General features: G+C 41.4%; 1 protein-coding gene across 3 annotated transcripts in view; it reads right to left on the reverse strand.

Annotated features, from left to right (window-relative positions):
* The window catches only part of sh2d4a (SH2 domain containing 4A), a 47,167-nt gene that overhangs the window by 24,837 nt on the left and 7,230 nt on the right, over positions 1–15,100 (reverse strand). For all 3 annotated transcript variants that reach the window (XM_043674311.1, XM_043674312.1, XM_043674309.1), the window contains exons 4-5: positions 7,140–7,299; positions 723–867 (exon numbers count right to left, since the gene is read on the reverse strand). In XM_043674311.1, the coding sequence (XP_043530246.1) occupies positions 723–867; positions 7,140–7,299 (305 nt within the window). The remainder of the gene's footprint in view (positions 1–722; positions 868–7,139; positions 7,300–15,100) is intronic.

The following is a 15,100-nucleotide window of genomic DNA, read 5'->3' on the forward strand; positions in this document are numbered from 1 at the left end:
GATAGGAAGTGCTCCAACTATTACTCTTCTTGACCTTCCAAGTCAATCTGTAATAAGCCCTGCTTACTTAGTAGATCTAGCAGTTCAGGGACAGTAAATAAAAAGCCCTGACTTGGCTATTGTCTTCCTTTGGCATGAAGAGCCACACTGGAGATATGCATTGCTACTCAGCAAAGTTATCCCTGCAAGGAATCAGCACGTGGAAGAGAACTGAGGAAATTAAGTGGTTCAGGTCGCATTCCTAAAATTCCAGAGAAGGACAAATTCTGGTGGGTTCAGAACTGGATAAAAAGCTTTCATTGCGACATCATGAGATGTCGCGAGAAAAAGCTTTCATTGCGACATCATGAGATGTCGCAAGCATGTCACCATGAGGTTTAGATCAGGAAGAGTGGCAATAAATCCCAATATTCTACCAGTCTCTTCATACTCACTGCCTATATTAAAATTCCACGACAACTACATTGGAACTGGAATTTTAGTTACACAGTATGAGCATTTACTTTCCACCTCAAAATAAAAAAGGATGGTGGTGAACCACCATCTTAAACTGCAGTGCACTTGGTGTAGTTACATGGCGGTGAAGAAACAACAATATTTTTGCAAGATGGAATGGTGTATAGGCTGGAGAGGAACTGGCAGCTAGTGATGCTTCTCTACTCCTACAAACAGTAACTTAAGGAGAAAAGTGGGCAGGAAACATGAAGGGGGTGAGGATTTACCTTTAGTTCCATCTGGATTCGCTCTTGCTCCGCAGCTGCTTTCGTGGCCTCCTCCTTTTCGACCTCCTTCTGTCTCCTGACACCTTTGCTCTCCAGCCTAAGTGAGGTGGAGAATCGGCGGATCAGTTCCTTCTCTTTCACCTTCCTGTCGAACAAAGAGCTTATTTAATAATCAATGTACAATCCCTATCCTCTAAACAGTGAAAGCATATCCAGAGATGCCTGGATGGAAACATTCCACCTTCAAATCCAATTTAAACATGGGACACCTTTCCAGAATTGACCATTATGGACCTCAACCCCAATAGTTCAGGCATTAGACAATTCGCTAAAATCAAATATTCCTAATCCCTTGATCAGCCACTACTGCCTATGATCATTGAACACGGACATAGTTATGATTCAGGCAAGGTATCAAAGGATATCGGACACAGAGAAATTAACACCAGAGTCAACATTTTTAGAAAACAATTGCGAGGGGGAAGACAAAACAAGAAGTTTGTACACCATAACTGAGAGCCAGGAGATGCTACATGAAGCTACTGGCAGTGGTATTGAAATTCACCAAGTACTGTTACCATCCCAGCTGATGTTAGAACAGTACAGCACAGGGACGGGCCCTTTGGCCCACCATGTACATGTTATTACTGAACAAGTCCGATCCCAGACTGAAACCTGGTGGATAATGTGGTTGTGTTTGCTTGAACAGCATGGTGCCACTGCCGAAACATAAGTACTCAATGTTGCAAATTTTATTCCAACGTTTATTAACAAAGGAACCGAAAATAAACCAAGACATCTCCATATGCAACATATTCAAATATTTTCAAACACACAGCAAAAGCAATCCTAAAATATTCCACTAACTTAAACATTTTTGTTTAAGATGACAGCTTTTACAGAAAACCCAAAACACCATCTCCATACCATAAGACATTGGAGAAGAATTAGACCACTTAGCCCATCAAGTTTGATGCACCAATTGATCGTGGCAGATGGGTTTCTCAACCCCATTCTCCTGCCTTCTCTCTGTAACCCTTGATTCCCTTACCAATCAAGAATCTACCTCGGTCTTAAATACATTTACTGGCTTGGTCTCCACAGCCTTCTGTGACAATGAGTTCCACTGATTCCCCACCCTCTGACTGAAGAAGTTCCTTACCCCTGTTCTAAAAGTCATCCCCTTCATTCAGAGGCTGTGTCCTTGAGACCTCATCTCTCCTCCTGGCAGAGACCTCTTCCCCATGCCCATTCTAACCAGGCTTCTCAGTTTTCTGTAACTTTCAATCAGATTCCCCCTCATCCATCCAAACTCCATCAAATACAAATCTACAGTCCTCATCTGCTCCTCATATACAAGGCCTTCAGCATCAGGATCATTCTTGCATATTTCCTCTGGATCCCCTCCTATGCCAGCACATCCTTCCTTAGATATGGAGCTCATAACCTAACCAGAGCCTTTACAGCCTCAACATTACATCTCTGCTCTTGTATTCTAGCCCTCTTGAAATGAATGCTAACATTGCATTTGTCTTCCTAACTGTCAACTCAACCTGCATGTTACCCTTAGGAGAATCCTGAACTGGGACTTCCAAGATCTCTCATGCTTCAGATTTCCGAAGTCTTTCCATTTACAAAGGTCTACACCTTTATTCTTCCTATCAAAGTTTATACTCACACATAGTTTTGCATCTGCAACTTCTTTGCCCACTCTCCTACCTTGACCATGTCCTTTTGTAGTCTCAACACCAACTGTCCTTCCACCTATCTTCATATCACCTGCAAACTTAGCAACAATGTCCTCAGTTCCTTCATCAGATAGTTATTGCAATAACATGAATTATTTGGTCCTAACACTGACCCCTGCAAGATTCCAATAGTCACTAGCTGCCATCCTGAAAAAGACCCCTTTGTCAGCAGTGTATTCTGTCAGCCAATCAATCGTCTATCCATGCCAATACCTTGCCTCTACCACCATGGGCTCTTATCTTATTTAGCAGCCTCTTAATTGTTTCCTTGTCAAAGATCTTCTGGAAATCCAAACAGATCATGTCCACTGGCTTTCCTTTGTATAACTTGCTCATTAACCCCTCAAACAATTCTTAGATTTATCCGAATGACCTCCCCTTGACGAAGTGGTGCTGAGTTAGCCCTATTTTATATGCACTTTCAAATACTCCACAATTTCTTCCTTAGTAATGGTCTCTAAAATCTTACTACCACCCAAGAACAGGCTAACTAATCTACAGTTTCCAGTCTTCTACCTCCCTCCCTACTTAAACAGGGGTGTTACAGCTATTTTCCAGTCCTCTAGGACTCTCTCCAACTCCAGTGATTTCTGAAAGACCACCAATGCCTCACACTCCACTATCTCGGTCAGAACTCCAGTGTGTAATCCATCTAGTCCAGGTAATTTATCTGTCTTGAGATCTTTCAGTTTCTCCTGAGTGATGGCCACTCCACTCACCTCTACCCAAATGACTCTCGAAATTCTGGTGTGCTGTTGGTATCTTCAACTATGAAAATTGATGCAAAGTACCTATTTCGTTCCTTCACCGGTTTTTTGTTCCCAATTACAAATTCTCCAGCTTCATTTTCCAGTGGTCCAACATCCACTCTGGCCTCTCACTTACTATTTAGATATCTAAATAATTCTTGCAATCATCCTTCAGGTTACTAGCCAGCTTACCCTCATTTCATCTTCTCTTTCCTCCCAATGTTATTGCTTTTTTTCTAAAAACAAAAAAGTCATCTTTGGTTGGTTTTAAAAGGCTTCCCAATCCTCTGGTTTTCTACTAATCTTCAATATATATGTTTTTCTTTTTATTTTTATGCTATCCTTAACTTCCATCAGTCGTGGTTGCATTGTCCTCCCCTTTCTGCTGTGCCTCCTGAATTACCCCAGAAACGCCTGCCATTGCTATTCCACTGTCTTCCCTGCTTAGCTCCCCTTTCAGCTCCACCCTCATGTCTTTGTACTTACCTTTCCTCAATTCTATTTCCATTACATCTAATTCCAGCTCCGATCCCTCAAACCACAGGGTGCATGCTATCATATTACGGTCACTGCTCCCCAAGTGTTCCTTCACGTTAAGCTCCCTAATCAAGTCTGTCTCATTACATATCAAATCCAGAACTGCTTTTTCCCTAGTGGGCTCTACCACAAGTTGCTCCAAAAAAAAACATCTTGTAGACATTCTACAAATTCCTTTCCTTGAGATCCACTACCAACCTGATCTTCCCAGTCCACCTGCATATTGAAGTCCCCCATGGTTATTGTAATAGTGCTTTTCTTACATGCCTTTTCAGCTCCTGATTTATTTACTTCCCCACATCGAGTACTTCTAGACTGCCTTTACATAACTCCCATCAGCTCTTTTCCACTTTGCCATTCCTCAAATCTACCCACACCGATTCTATCACTTCTTGTTCGTCTTGCTAATTTAATTTCTTACTAAGAAGGGAACACTGCCCCCTCGGCCTCTCCTTTTTGATAGCCTGCGTATGTCAGCCATGATTTATTAGCAGAGCAGACTTGATAGGCTGAATGGTCTAATTTCTGCTCCTGTGTCTTATAGATTTATGGTCTTATCTTTAGATTTTTAGTTCCCAGCCCTGATTCTCTTGCAGCCATGTCTGCAATACCTACAACATCCTATGCTCCAATTTCAGCCTGTGCTACAATCTCATTTACCTTATTTCGTACACCATGTGCATTTCAGTACAACATCCTCAGTCCCATGTTGACCATCCCCTCCATTTCTCATAGTTGTCCTCTAATCAGCTGCGCCTGAAATTGGATCCCTGACCCTTTCCATACTCTCTGCAGTACTACTTGCTCTGGAAACTTTAACTTCTTCTAAGCCCTCTCCCCCCACTCCCCTTAAAATTTTTTCTATAAATTTTCCACTCTATTCCAACTGAACCCATCACCCCCACCCCCCCATTATTTAGTTTAAAGCCCTATCTGCAGAACTAGTTATGTGAATCAGCAGGATTCAAGGAACGTCCCATGCGACAGCTCCCTCCTTGCCCAGTACTGGCATCAACGTTTCATGAATCCGAACCTGTTCCACTCACACCAATCTCTGAGCTCCATGTTTACCATCGCAATCTTGTTGACCCTGTGCAACTTTGTTTGTGGTTCAGGCAGTAACCCAGAGATTAAAATCTGGTTTTTAATTTAGCCATACTATCCCAAATTACAACAACATTTCTCTTTTCTTCCCCCTCTTGAATAGCTCCCTGTACCACGGTGTTGTGGTCAGTTTGCTCATCCTCCCTACAAACCCTACTCTCATTCACATGGGAGTGAGAATCTTAAACAGGTTAGACAAACTTAAGGGGTGAGGCTCCTTCACACTATCACCTGGATCCCTCTACCTGCCTCACTCAGTCACACTCTCCTGACCCTGACTAAAAGAGAGGTAATCTAAGGGACATGACTGACTCCTGAAACAGCCTCTAGGTAACTCTCCCCCTCCGTGATAGGTTGCAGTGTTTGAAGTTCAGTCTCCAGCTCATCACCTCTGAGCTGGAGTTCCTGCTGCAGGTGTGGTCACTACAAACTCAACCAGCTCCCAAATCAAACAGTTACAACATATCACTTAGCTTGGCATCTCTATTTTAACTGGTTCATTCTTAATTTGATGTTTAAAATTTTCATTTAGTTTGTAGTCTGTAAATATTTCCCCTATTTACCTTTAATTGGAAAGTTACCTATAATAGGTAGTCAAATTAGCAGCTGCCACCAAATTAAATTACATATACTTGTGATGGTATATTCTTTTGTGCTGGACCCCAATCTTAAGTTTTAATTTATCCTGTTAAAGAAAACCTGAAAAATTAGTAGTCGAACCAAAAAAAAAGTAAATCTCGTTCCCTCTGCACAAAATTCACACATTGACTCCAAATTCCCTGAGCTACATACTCACTTGGGATTCATACAGTACTCCCATGAGAGCCAATGTATCTAACACCTTACTAGGCTTAAATCACTTCAACTTATAGACAAACTGCAGATGGCTGTATAGTAGCTACCCAGAAAAGCCAAGTTTAAACTTACTCAGCTTGAAGTAACCTCCTCAGGGCTTTATCCCAACACTTCTGGTTTGGGATGAACACTAATTCTTCACTCCAACGCAACTTCTTTACTATCGTCCCCTTCTCAGGAGCACTGGATTATGCAGCAATCTTCATCCAAAGACTTCATAGGACTGTCCCACTTTTTTTTATAAAAAAGTGTCCTTTCCTAAGCTATGGATGTTGCCCTCAAGCTTAAAACACAAGTTCTGGAGGTCTCTAACAAACTGTAAAAAGGTCTATTATGTACCTTGCTGGCTCACAAAACAATAAAAACAAAAACAATCCACTAGTGTTGCACAATAGTTACTTGCTATAAAGCCAGGCCTCAAAACCTTTGGAGGTGAAAATCACTATGACTATAGAAATACTTCAAGTCAGACAGAAAACCCACAACTTGGTAACTCAAAACCCAAGCTGACAATAAATGATATTTATGAAAAGCATAATTCACAATTTACATCAATGTGCACAGAACACACCAAATACACAAACACATAAGAATTCTCAGATCAGCCATTACCTTCGTGTTTGGCAGCGCAGACTCAAATGGGATGAATGGCCTACTCCTGCTCCTCTCTCAAGGTCTTATGATCACAAGTTTCAATGTTACAAAAGCAGCACAGTTCAAATGGGCTCTGAAGACTTGCAGGGCTCAATCCCTGACAAGGAAAGGGGATGGCCTACCTTTACCACCACTAGATTAACCCAGGTCATGTCCTGGTAGGTTCAAATTCAAATCATACCATGGCAGATGGTGCATTTGAATTCACATTTTTTAACCTGGAATTAAGAGTCTAGAGATGACTATAAAACCATTGTTGATATTTACTTGTGTTCTTTTGGAAAGAAACAGTTGTCCATACCTGGTCTGGTCTACATGTGACTGCAGATCCACAGCAACGTGGTTGCCTAGATGGCAGTTAAGAGTCAGTGATGGGAAATAAATGGAAGGTAATTGAGGGGGTGAGACACAATCACCACGAGAGCCCCATTTACCATCAAAGTTGTTGAGCCGCCATCATTCTAGACAGTCTCGGCTGGGGTTCAAACACAATTTGCTGACTCAGAATTCAGAATGGTACCAATTGACTGAATTGGACCAATTTTTGATAGACCGGGGAGTTAACAGTTATGGAAGGGCAGACTGTAAATAGGAGTTGAGACCAAAACCAGATCAACCATGATCTTATTGAATGGTGGTATAGGCTTGAAGGGCCAAATGGCGTTCCCTTATTCCCAAGTCCTATTTGCTCTATATATTTGATTTTCATACTTACAGCCTTCAGTGACTGAAGAATGTTACTACACAATGCTAAAAGGGGTACTCCTTACCTCAATTCTCCCGCCTCTTTTTGGGCCTGTTGTCTTGCTCGCTCTGCAATAATTTCATCACAAATTTGGTCATATGGCTGGTCTCCCGGGCCTTCGCCCATGACCCAGACCCACACGTCATTATCTGCTGCCAGCAGCCAGTTTACCGATTTCCCATTCTCTGTATGTGAAACAAAGAAAATGTTTTCAATTTTTTCAAACTTTAAAATGATAGAAAGCAGAAATCTTTAAAGAAGTGCACAGAGAGCTCTTTTAAAAAGGTGGGATGCTCTTCAGAGGGTCAGTGTGAACCCAATAGGCTGAATGACCTGCTTCCACACCTTCAGGGAATCAATGATTCGAAGTGTACCAATGTGTGCACTGTTACACCAATGCACAGGCCATTACCAATGCGACAGGTGCACTTTTACACAAAGTGTACCAACTCTCAGTTTAACTGAGCAATTTAACAAGCGATGAGATAAGACATAGCAACTGGAAATCAGAGAAAGTGGGAGAAAGGGTGGTAAGGGAGCCTTTCTGGCCACACTTGCACTACCACTCTGCAACCCCCACTGTCTCTGCACCACAAGTCACCATAGTCTTCCTTTTATTTGGTAAGATGGGGAGAGAAAGAAGGAATGGGTGTGGGGTGAGGGAGAGCAAGAGCAAGAGAGACAGAGACAGAGACAGAGAGTCTGAAAACATCTTTCCATTGAATGGGTAGCATTGTCTACCAGTACACAATAAAGCTTCTATTCTCTATTTTAGGATTTCCCCTCAAATGAACTGCAGGGCCATCATCTGATTTCTGATGAATTCACAGCACAGATTTTGGTTTTTATATTTTAAAAAAAAAATCTATAGAAATAGCTGAAAATATCCATTTGAAAGTCTGACAAAAGGTTTCTTCCTACTGAATTCCATTTTCTCTGCCACTCCTGGGAACTGCAAACTCTTAAAAAGTTACAAGATTCCACAATTTCCAGCAAACCTCTAGCACACAGCTAGAGTGTTGTTCTTCCACTGCCAACAGGAAACCCAACTACGAGGAACGTCAAAAGTTGAGATGGACTTGAATCTCAACAGCTATAACCCTCACGAAGGGGCTAATGGAATAGCAGAAATCCTATCTTGTGTCAACTGGGTGCAGTGGGTAGATAGCCTTGGTGTTAAAAAGTCTCTGGTTTCAAATCCCACTCCAGAAGCTGGATTACAAAATCAAGGATAAAAAAAAAGGAAATACTGCTGGGCCTGGTACTTGGCAATTAGGTGGGCAAAGCACTTCAAGTAACATTGGAGGAACGTTTAGGAGACAGTGATCATTGGATCATAAGGTTTAGGATGATGGAGGAAAATGTTATTCTTACGCTGGTTTGACCGATCAGCTGGGAGAGAGTACATTTCAAATGGGGCAAGAACAGAACTGGACAGTGAAGGCAGGAACTAAAAGTTTGGTGGGAAAATAGAAGCTAAACAATGGGCAACCTGCAAAGGGAAGATGGTCCGGTCTCTCAATAGAGAAAGTTGGGCCAAACAAATCAAGAGCTCCCTGGATGAAAAAGACAATCTTTAAGTAAAAGTTAGCTGAAACAAAATACAGACTGTTCAGATGCGATTTGAAAAGTAAATAAGGGAAGCAAAGAGGGATTATTAAAAAAGACCGGCAGCTAACAAAAAAGGAAATCTCAAAATCTTTTGTAAACCCATCAATAGTACGTGGATGGCAAAAGGAGGACAAAAACAAACTGGGGACGAGAATAAGGATTTGTACCTCCAGGTCACTTGTGATGGCGCAGACATGTAATGGAGCACGTCCTCCAAGATTATCTGATGAGTGTGGCACACCATTGAACAGAGCAATTTTATAAGACATGGCAGCCCTTTCTAAATTATATAGACATGGACCTATTGGCAGTACCGATTAGGGACTTTATATAGTTACGAGGACCGTATATGGTGATCCGGGGATCCTGGATGGAGTAAGCCTAGTAAATACAATCAGTGTTGCGCCCATTGACTGGAGCTTCAGTGCAGGTGCAGTGAGTGGAGTAGTGTAATGTAAGGTAATCTAATTTAATTGGATTGTAATTCAATTAGAGCTTATTTCAATTTGGGTTAAGTAAACACGAGATGATTGTATTTCATAGAGTAGTAGGTAGTTTATTGTAAACATTACTGCAATATAATAATGTGGTATTATTTATACTTTTCTCGTATTTTTGTATGTTTAACTTTTTTCTTTTTGTTAAAGAGTAAATTTTTTTTTCAATAAATACATTGAAAAGAAATTTGTACAGAGAGACAAAGGGCATGGTTGAGGTATTAAATGAATACTTTGCATCTCTCTTTGTATGAGACAGATGCTACCCAGGCCATGTGACAATAGAAAAGTCAAGTCACTGGAAGAGATAAAACTTTATAAGGAGGTAGTTTTAGATAAGCTGTTTGTACTTAAAGTTTACAAGGTAACAGGACTGAATGAGATGCATTCAGGTTCTTTAAGGAAGAGAGTGTGAAAATTGCAGTGGCAATTGGCAGTAAACTTTCAATCTTCAATCAGGAGTGGTGCTGGAGGGTTGGAGAATTTCAAACGTTACATCCTTCAACATTTATAAAGATTAACCCAGTATTTGGACCAGTCAGTTTAACGTCATTAGTAGGGAACAATTATTTGGGACATAATTAATACTCACGTTGGGAAAATGTGGGTTAAACTGAAAGCATCAGCACGGAGGTGTCTTGAGAAAATAGTGTACAACAAATTTGTTGCAGGTTTTTCAAAATGACAGAAGGTTTCAGTGAGGCAGGGGGGAATGTTGATGTGCTGTACATGGACTTTCAAAAAAAAGTACTCTTTAGCAACATGGATACAAAATTGACTAGGAAATAGGAATCTGACAGTAATGGTTAATGGGCATTTTTCAGACTAGAAGAGAGTTTGTAGCAAGTTTCCCCATTGATTGATATTGGATCCTCGCTTTCTCGGATCTGGGTTTTGGCAGGAAGGGAATAATTTCAAAGTTTGGGAATGATACAAAACTTGGGAAGAATTGTAAACTGCAAAGATGTCAGTGTTGAACTTCAAAAAGGACGTTGAAAAAAATTGGTGGAATGGACAGAAAGGCGATAGATAAAGTTCAACGTGGAATAGTGTGGGGAGATAGATTTTAGTCGGGAAATTAAGACCCAGGATAGAATAAGGTATACTATTCGAGAGTATGTGCAGAATTAGGAAGACCCATGCACAGAATTATTAAAATATGGTAAAATGGGTAGAGTGGTATTTACAAACATACATTACTCCAGGCATCAATAAGGGCAGAGCACAATAGCAAGGAGGTTATGCTGAACTTGTACAAGACACAGGTTAGACCTCATGTGAAGCTGTGTACAAAGTTATATGCACCATACTTGCGCACTGGGGTCAGAAAAGGTTTACGAGAATAGGTCTAGGGATGGGAAGCTTCGGTTATCAGGACCGATAAGAAGAATCAGGGCTGTTTTCTTTTGAAATGGAGATTCGTTAAAAGTTTTCAAAAATCATGAGCAGTCTGGACAGAATATGTAGGGAGAAACAGTGCCACCTCATAAAAGGTTCAAGAAACATAGGTCCCAGATAGAGAGTTTTACAAAAAATAAAATCAAGGGAGGGGGGGGAAAAACCTCTGGAAAACTCTGCCTCAAAGTGTGGTGGAGACTCAGTCAAGACGACACTGATTTTATTTAAAATAACTATCCAATGTGCAAGGTTACAAAGTAAAGGGCAGGAAAACGGCATCAAATCAAACGGCCCAAAAGGCTAGTGCCTCCTTCTGCACCAGAACAATTCTGACATTTTGCACTGTCGGAGTCGTCGTCACTGTCACCGTCAGGGCAAGTTCTAAGCAGAGGCCCTGACTCCCTCTCAAATGGATGTGACACTTTGGCTGAAGAGCAGGACAGGTTTGCCTGGCATTATCAACAATTTTACAGAGAAAACAGATAATTTGACCCAAGGTTTGTATTGCATGCAAGCAGGAAGCAACTCATTTAATCTCACCTTATCAACATACCTACACTTTCTTCTCTCTATCCTCACATTCTTAACATAACTGCATTTAGAGGAAATTAGATGTGTGCTTCAGTGAGAATTCATATTTTTAAACCAGGCAGCTGGTGGGATCACAAACCTGTCGTCATCTGCCTAAATACTGAATCAAGAATCACATCCTGGTTCTCTGTAGCCTGGTCTCCCATTCCAAACTCATGGCTCCAACACAAAGCCAGATTCGTACACCCAACACTCCCTTTTCCTTGGTCAGCTTTCATTTCCCCTTCAATCTTCCTTTTTAACCAGGGGGTGACCCACAGTAATACATTGTTGAGAGTGTGTTGCTGGAAAAGCACAGGTGGTCAGGCACCATCCGAGGAGCATGAAAATCAACGTTTTGGGCTGGACCCATTCATCAGGATGCTGCCTGACCTCCTGTGCTTTTCCAGCAATAAACTCTCAACTCTGATCTCCAGCATCTACAGACCTCACTGTCTCCATTGTAATACATTCACTGATTTAAAAATCAACGAAGCATTGTAGTTCCTGGTACTGAGGTCAAAGTCTGGGCCATATTATATATACAAACACATACTGAACCCAATCCCACTGATCTGGGAACGTAGGGACACAAGTAGACCATTCAGCTTCAGTCAATTCAATCATCACAGATCTGTACATTAAATTCACTCATCCACCTTTGTTCTATATTCCTTGATATCCTTGCCTGAAAAAAAATGTCTTAGTTGAAAAAAAATTCAGAATCCCTCACCTTTTCGTAGAAACACCAGGATTTTATATTTTTTTAAAAAGACAAAAAACTAGGTAACGTTAACTGCTCAACCAAAATTTAACAAACAATTTAGAACTTAGAATCTCTACATTATGGAAACAGGCCCTTCAGCCCAACTTGTCCACACCACTCCTCCGGAGAGTAACCCACCCAGACCCATTCCCCTATCATATTATCCTACATTTACCCCGACTAATGCACCTACATAGCCAATTCACCTGACCGGCACATGTTTGGATTATGGGAGGAAACTAGAGCACCCAGAGGAAACACACACAGACACAGGAAGAACATGTAAACTCACCACAGACAGTTGCCAGAGGCTGGAATCGAACCCAGGTCCCTGGCTCTGAGAGGAAGCAGTGCTAACCACTGCGCCACCCTGAATTCTAAACAACAATCGCTGGATGCAATTGTCAACTATTTCCCACTCCTCAGATGCTGTCAGACCAGGTGTTTTCTAGCATATTGTGTTTTAATTCCAGATTTCCAACAATTGCAGTATTTTACTTTTGTTGAAAAGTGACATTCCAGACACTATCACGTTGAGATCATTTGCCATATTTCTTACATTAAAACAGTGACTACATTTCATGTGCTTCATTAGCAGTAAAATGCTCGAGACTGAGATCACAAATGGCACCACAGGAATCAAAGCACCTTAATTTTATTTTTAAATCACTCTTTCTGCATTCTATCAAAATCTGCGGCTCTGGAGATCAGTTAACTCACATTCAATTAATTTAACTTAGTGTCAACATGGTTCAGCCACAAACCAGGTGCTGGTCTGGAATATTTACATCAAATGAAGGCTTCACGTCTCAGTTTGATACTTTCACACAGTTCCAGCCAATATCATTCCAAATGGAAAATTGCATAGCACTGTGCCACAAGTCTTCATTCAGCATCAGTTCCGAATTTAAGTGGCGTTAGGTAAACCTTACAAAAAAAAAGATAGCTTTGGCAAAGCAGCAAACTCCCCCATGTCGGCTTCCTTCAGATCAGAGACGAGGAGTTAGGAGCTCAACAGCCTGTTACTTATTTTGATAACTCGATCCCTCAAGCTTTTGTTTTTCGTGCTGTTGAACTTCCCAAGGAAACTAGTAATTTTCACAAGATTTCAGGATTACTGAAAAATTTCAACCTGTCCATTTTTCCTGTCTATTCCAAAAAAAGAGGTAACTTTAATTACTTCAAAAGCTTTGCCTGACATCTCAAACTGACACCAAACTGCTTTAAATTTTCCCTCACGTTGCATTCAAAAACTAGCATGCAGTGAACATGACTACTTTCAGCTACAACCCAGCTTTTTTAAAATTATGGTTTTTTTTACCACCCGCCATTTCATTAAGGTGGTTGAAGGAGAGTGATTTGTAGGGATGTGTGGAAAAGCTAGAGGTGTAGGACCGATTGAATAATTCTCAGGCAGATGGCCATGCATTTCTGCTTTATGTAGTGAATGAAGTTATAAAGGTTTACAAAGCAGATTTAAGTCAGTTCTGAAAAAGGGAGTCTTCTTGGACTCTATGGGTTAATAGGTTTTTCTCACTCCACAGATACTGCCAGACCTGTTGCATTTCTTATTTGCAGTCAATGAAACACTTTGTAGATGCTGAAAATACCTAACAGGACTGTGTAGAGAAACAGAGTTAGCATTTCAGGTTCATAGAATCACAGAGGCCCTACAATATGAAAACAAGACTTTTGGCCCAACACTGACCCATTCCCCTACCCTATTACTCTATTTCCTCCTGACTAACATGACCTTTCATCAGAGCACAATTTCTATTTCAGATTTTCAGCATCTGTAACATTTTGCTTTGGTGTCAGTGCTCAAAATCAGCAGTTGCAAATGAAAAAATAGAGAACAAGGTTCATCAGCTACAAATAAATCATAGTAAAGACAATGAACATTAACAATTGTTCCTTGCTCCAGCACAATTTCCACTTAACAGGTAAGAAAAGAGAATTCAATCCCTCTACAGCAGGTGCTGGAAGGTGAAACATGACTCTAGGGCATGAATTTAATTGAGAAATCCTTGGTGGCACAGGGAAACTAACAGGAACTGAGTGCTGCTGTTCTAACCCGGTCATTAAATTTGTGGGCGGCATGGTGGCACAGTGGTTAGCACTGCTGCCTCACAGCACAAGAGACCCGGGTTCAATTCCCACCTCAGGCAACAGACTGTGGAGTTTGCACATTCTCCCAGTGTCTGCGTGGCTTTCCTCTGGGTGCTCTGGCTTCCTCCCACAGTCCAAAAATGTGCAGGTCAGGTGAATTGGCCATGCTAAATTGCTCGTAGTGTTAGCTGAAGGGATAAATGTAGGGGAATGGGTCTGGGTGGGTTGCGATTTGGTGGGTCAGTGTGGACTTGTTGGGCCGAAGGGCCTGTTTCCACACTAAGTAATCTAATGTAATAATTAAAAAGGCATCTCGCCTCACAACTATGGTTTGATTCCATTTTAGTAGAAAGGAGGATATGGGAGGCGTTGGAGAAGGCAAATCAAAATATTTTCCAAGATTATACCAGAATGGAGGATGTTAGAATTAGCAGAATAGGGAAAAAGGGTTACAATGCTTTTGTCCTGAAAAATGGAGTCTGAGGGGGTAACCTTTGTTGTATGTGCAATTATGTCAAGCCTGCACTTCACCATGAGATAGCTTTGCTGTCGGAGCCCTCTTAGTGTAAGGATCCACAGGGTCTGTTTAGTCTCACTTGGTAAAGGAAAGCCAGTTACTGGTCTAACTAGAAGAGGTTTTTGTACCGAGCAAGTAGCTTATTCCATAGTAGCAAGTTAGAATGATATGACAGACATTGTTGCAGAGACTACAAAGGTCCGAGATATAATACCTTACTCCTTTGAGATGCTGAGCTGTCCTTTCACTGAGGGAGCTGACATCTGAAAGTCATAGAGTCAGATGTACAGCATGGAAACAGACCCTTCGGTCCAACCTGTCCATGCCGACCAGATATCCCAACCCAATCTAGTCCCACTTGTCAGCACCCGGTCCATATCCCTCCAAACCCTTCCTATCCATATACTCATCCAAATGCCTCTTAAATGTTGCAACTGTACCAGCCTCCACCACTTCCTCTGGCAGCTCATTCCATACACGTACCACCCTCTGTGAAAAAGTTGCCCCGTAGGTCTCTT

This window comes from Chiloscyllium plagiosum, chromosome 32, assembly GCF_004010195.1.
Source record: "Chiloscyllium plagiosum isolate BGI_BamShark_2017 chromosome 32, ASM401019v2, whole genome shotgun sequence".
In the NCBI taxonomy this organism is placed as follows: domain Eukaryota; kingdom Metazoa; phylum Chordata; class Chondrichthyes; order Orectolobiformes; family Hemiscylliidae; genus Chiloscyllium; species Chiloscyllium plagiosum.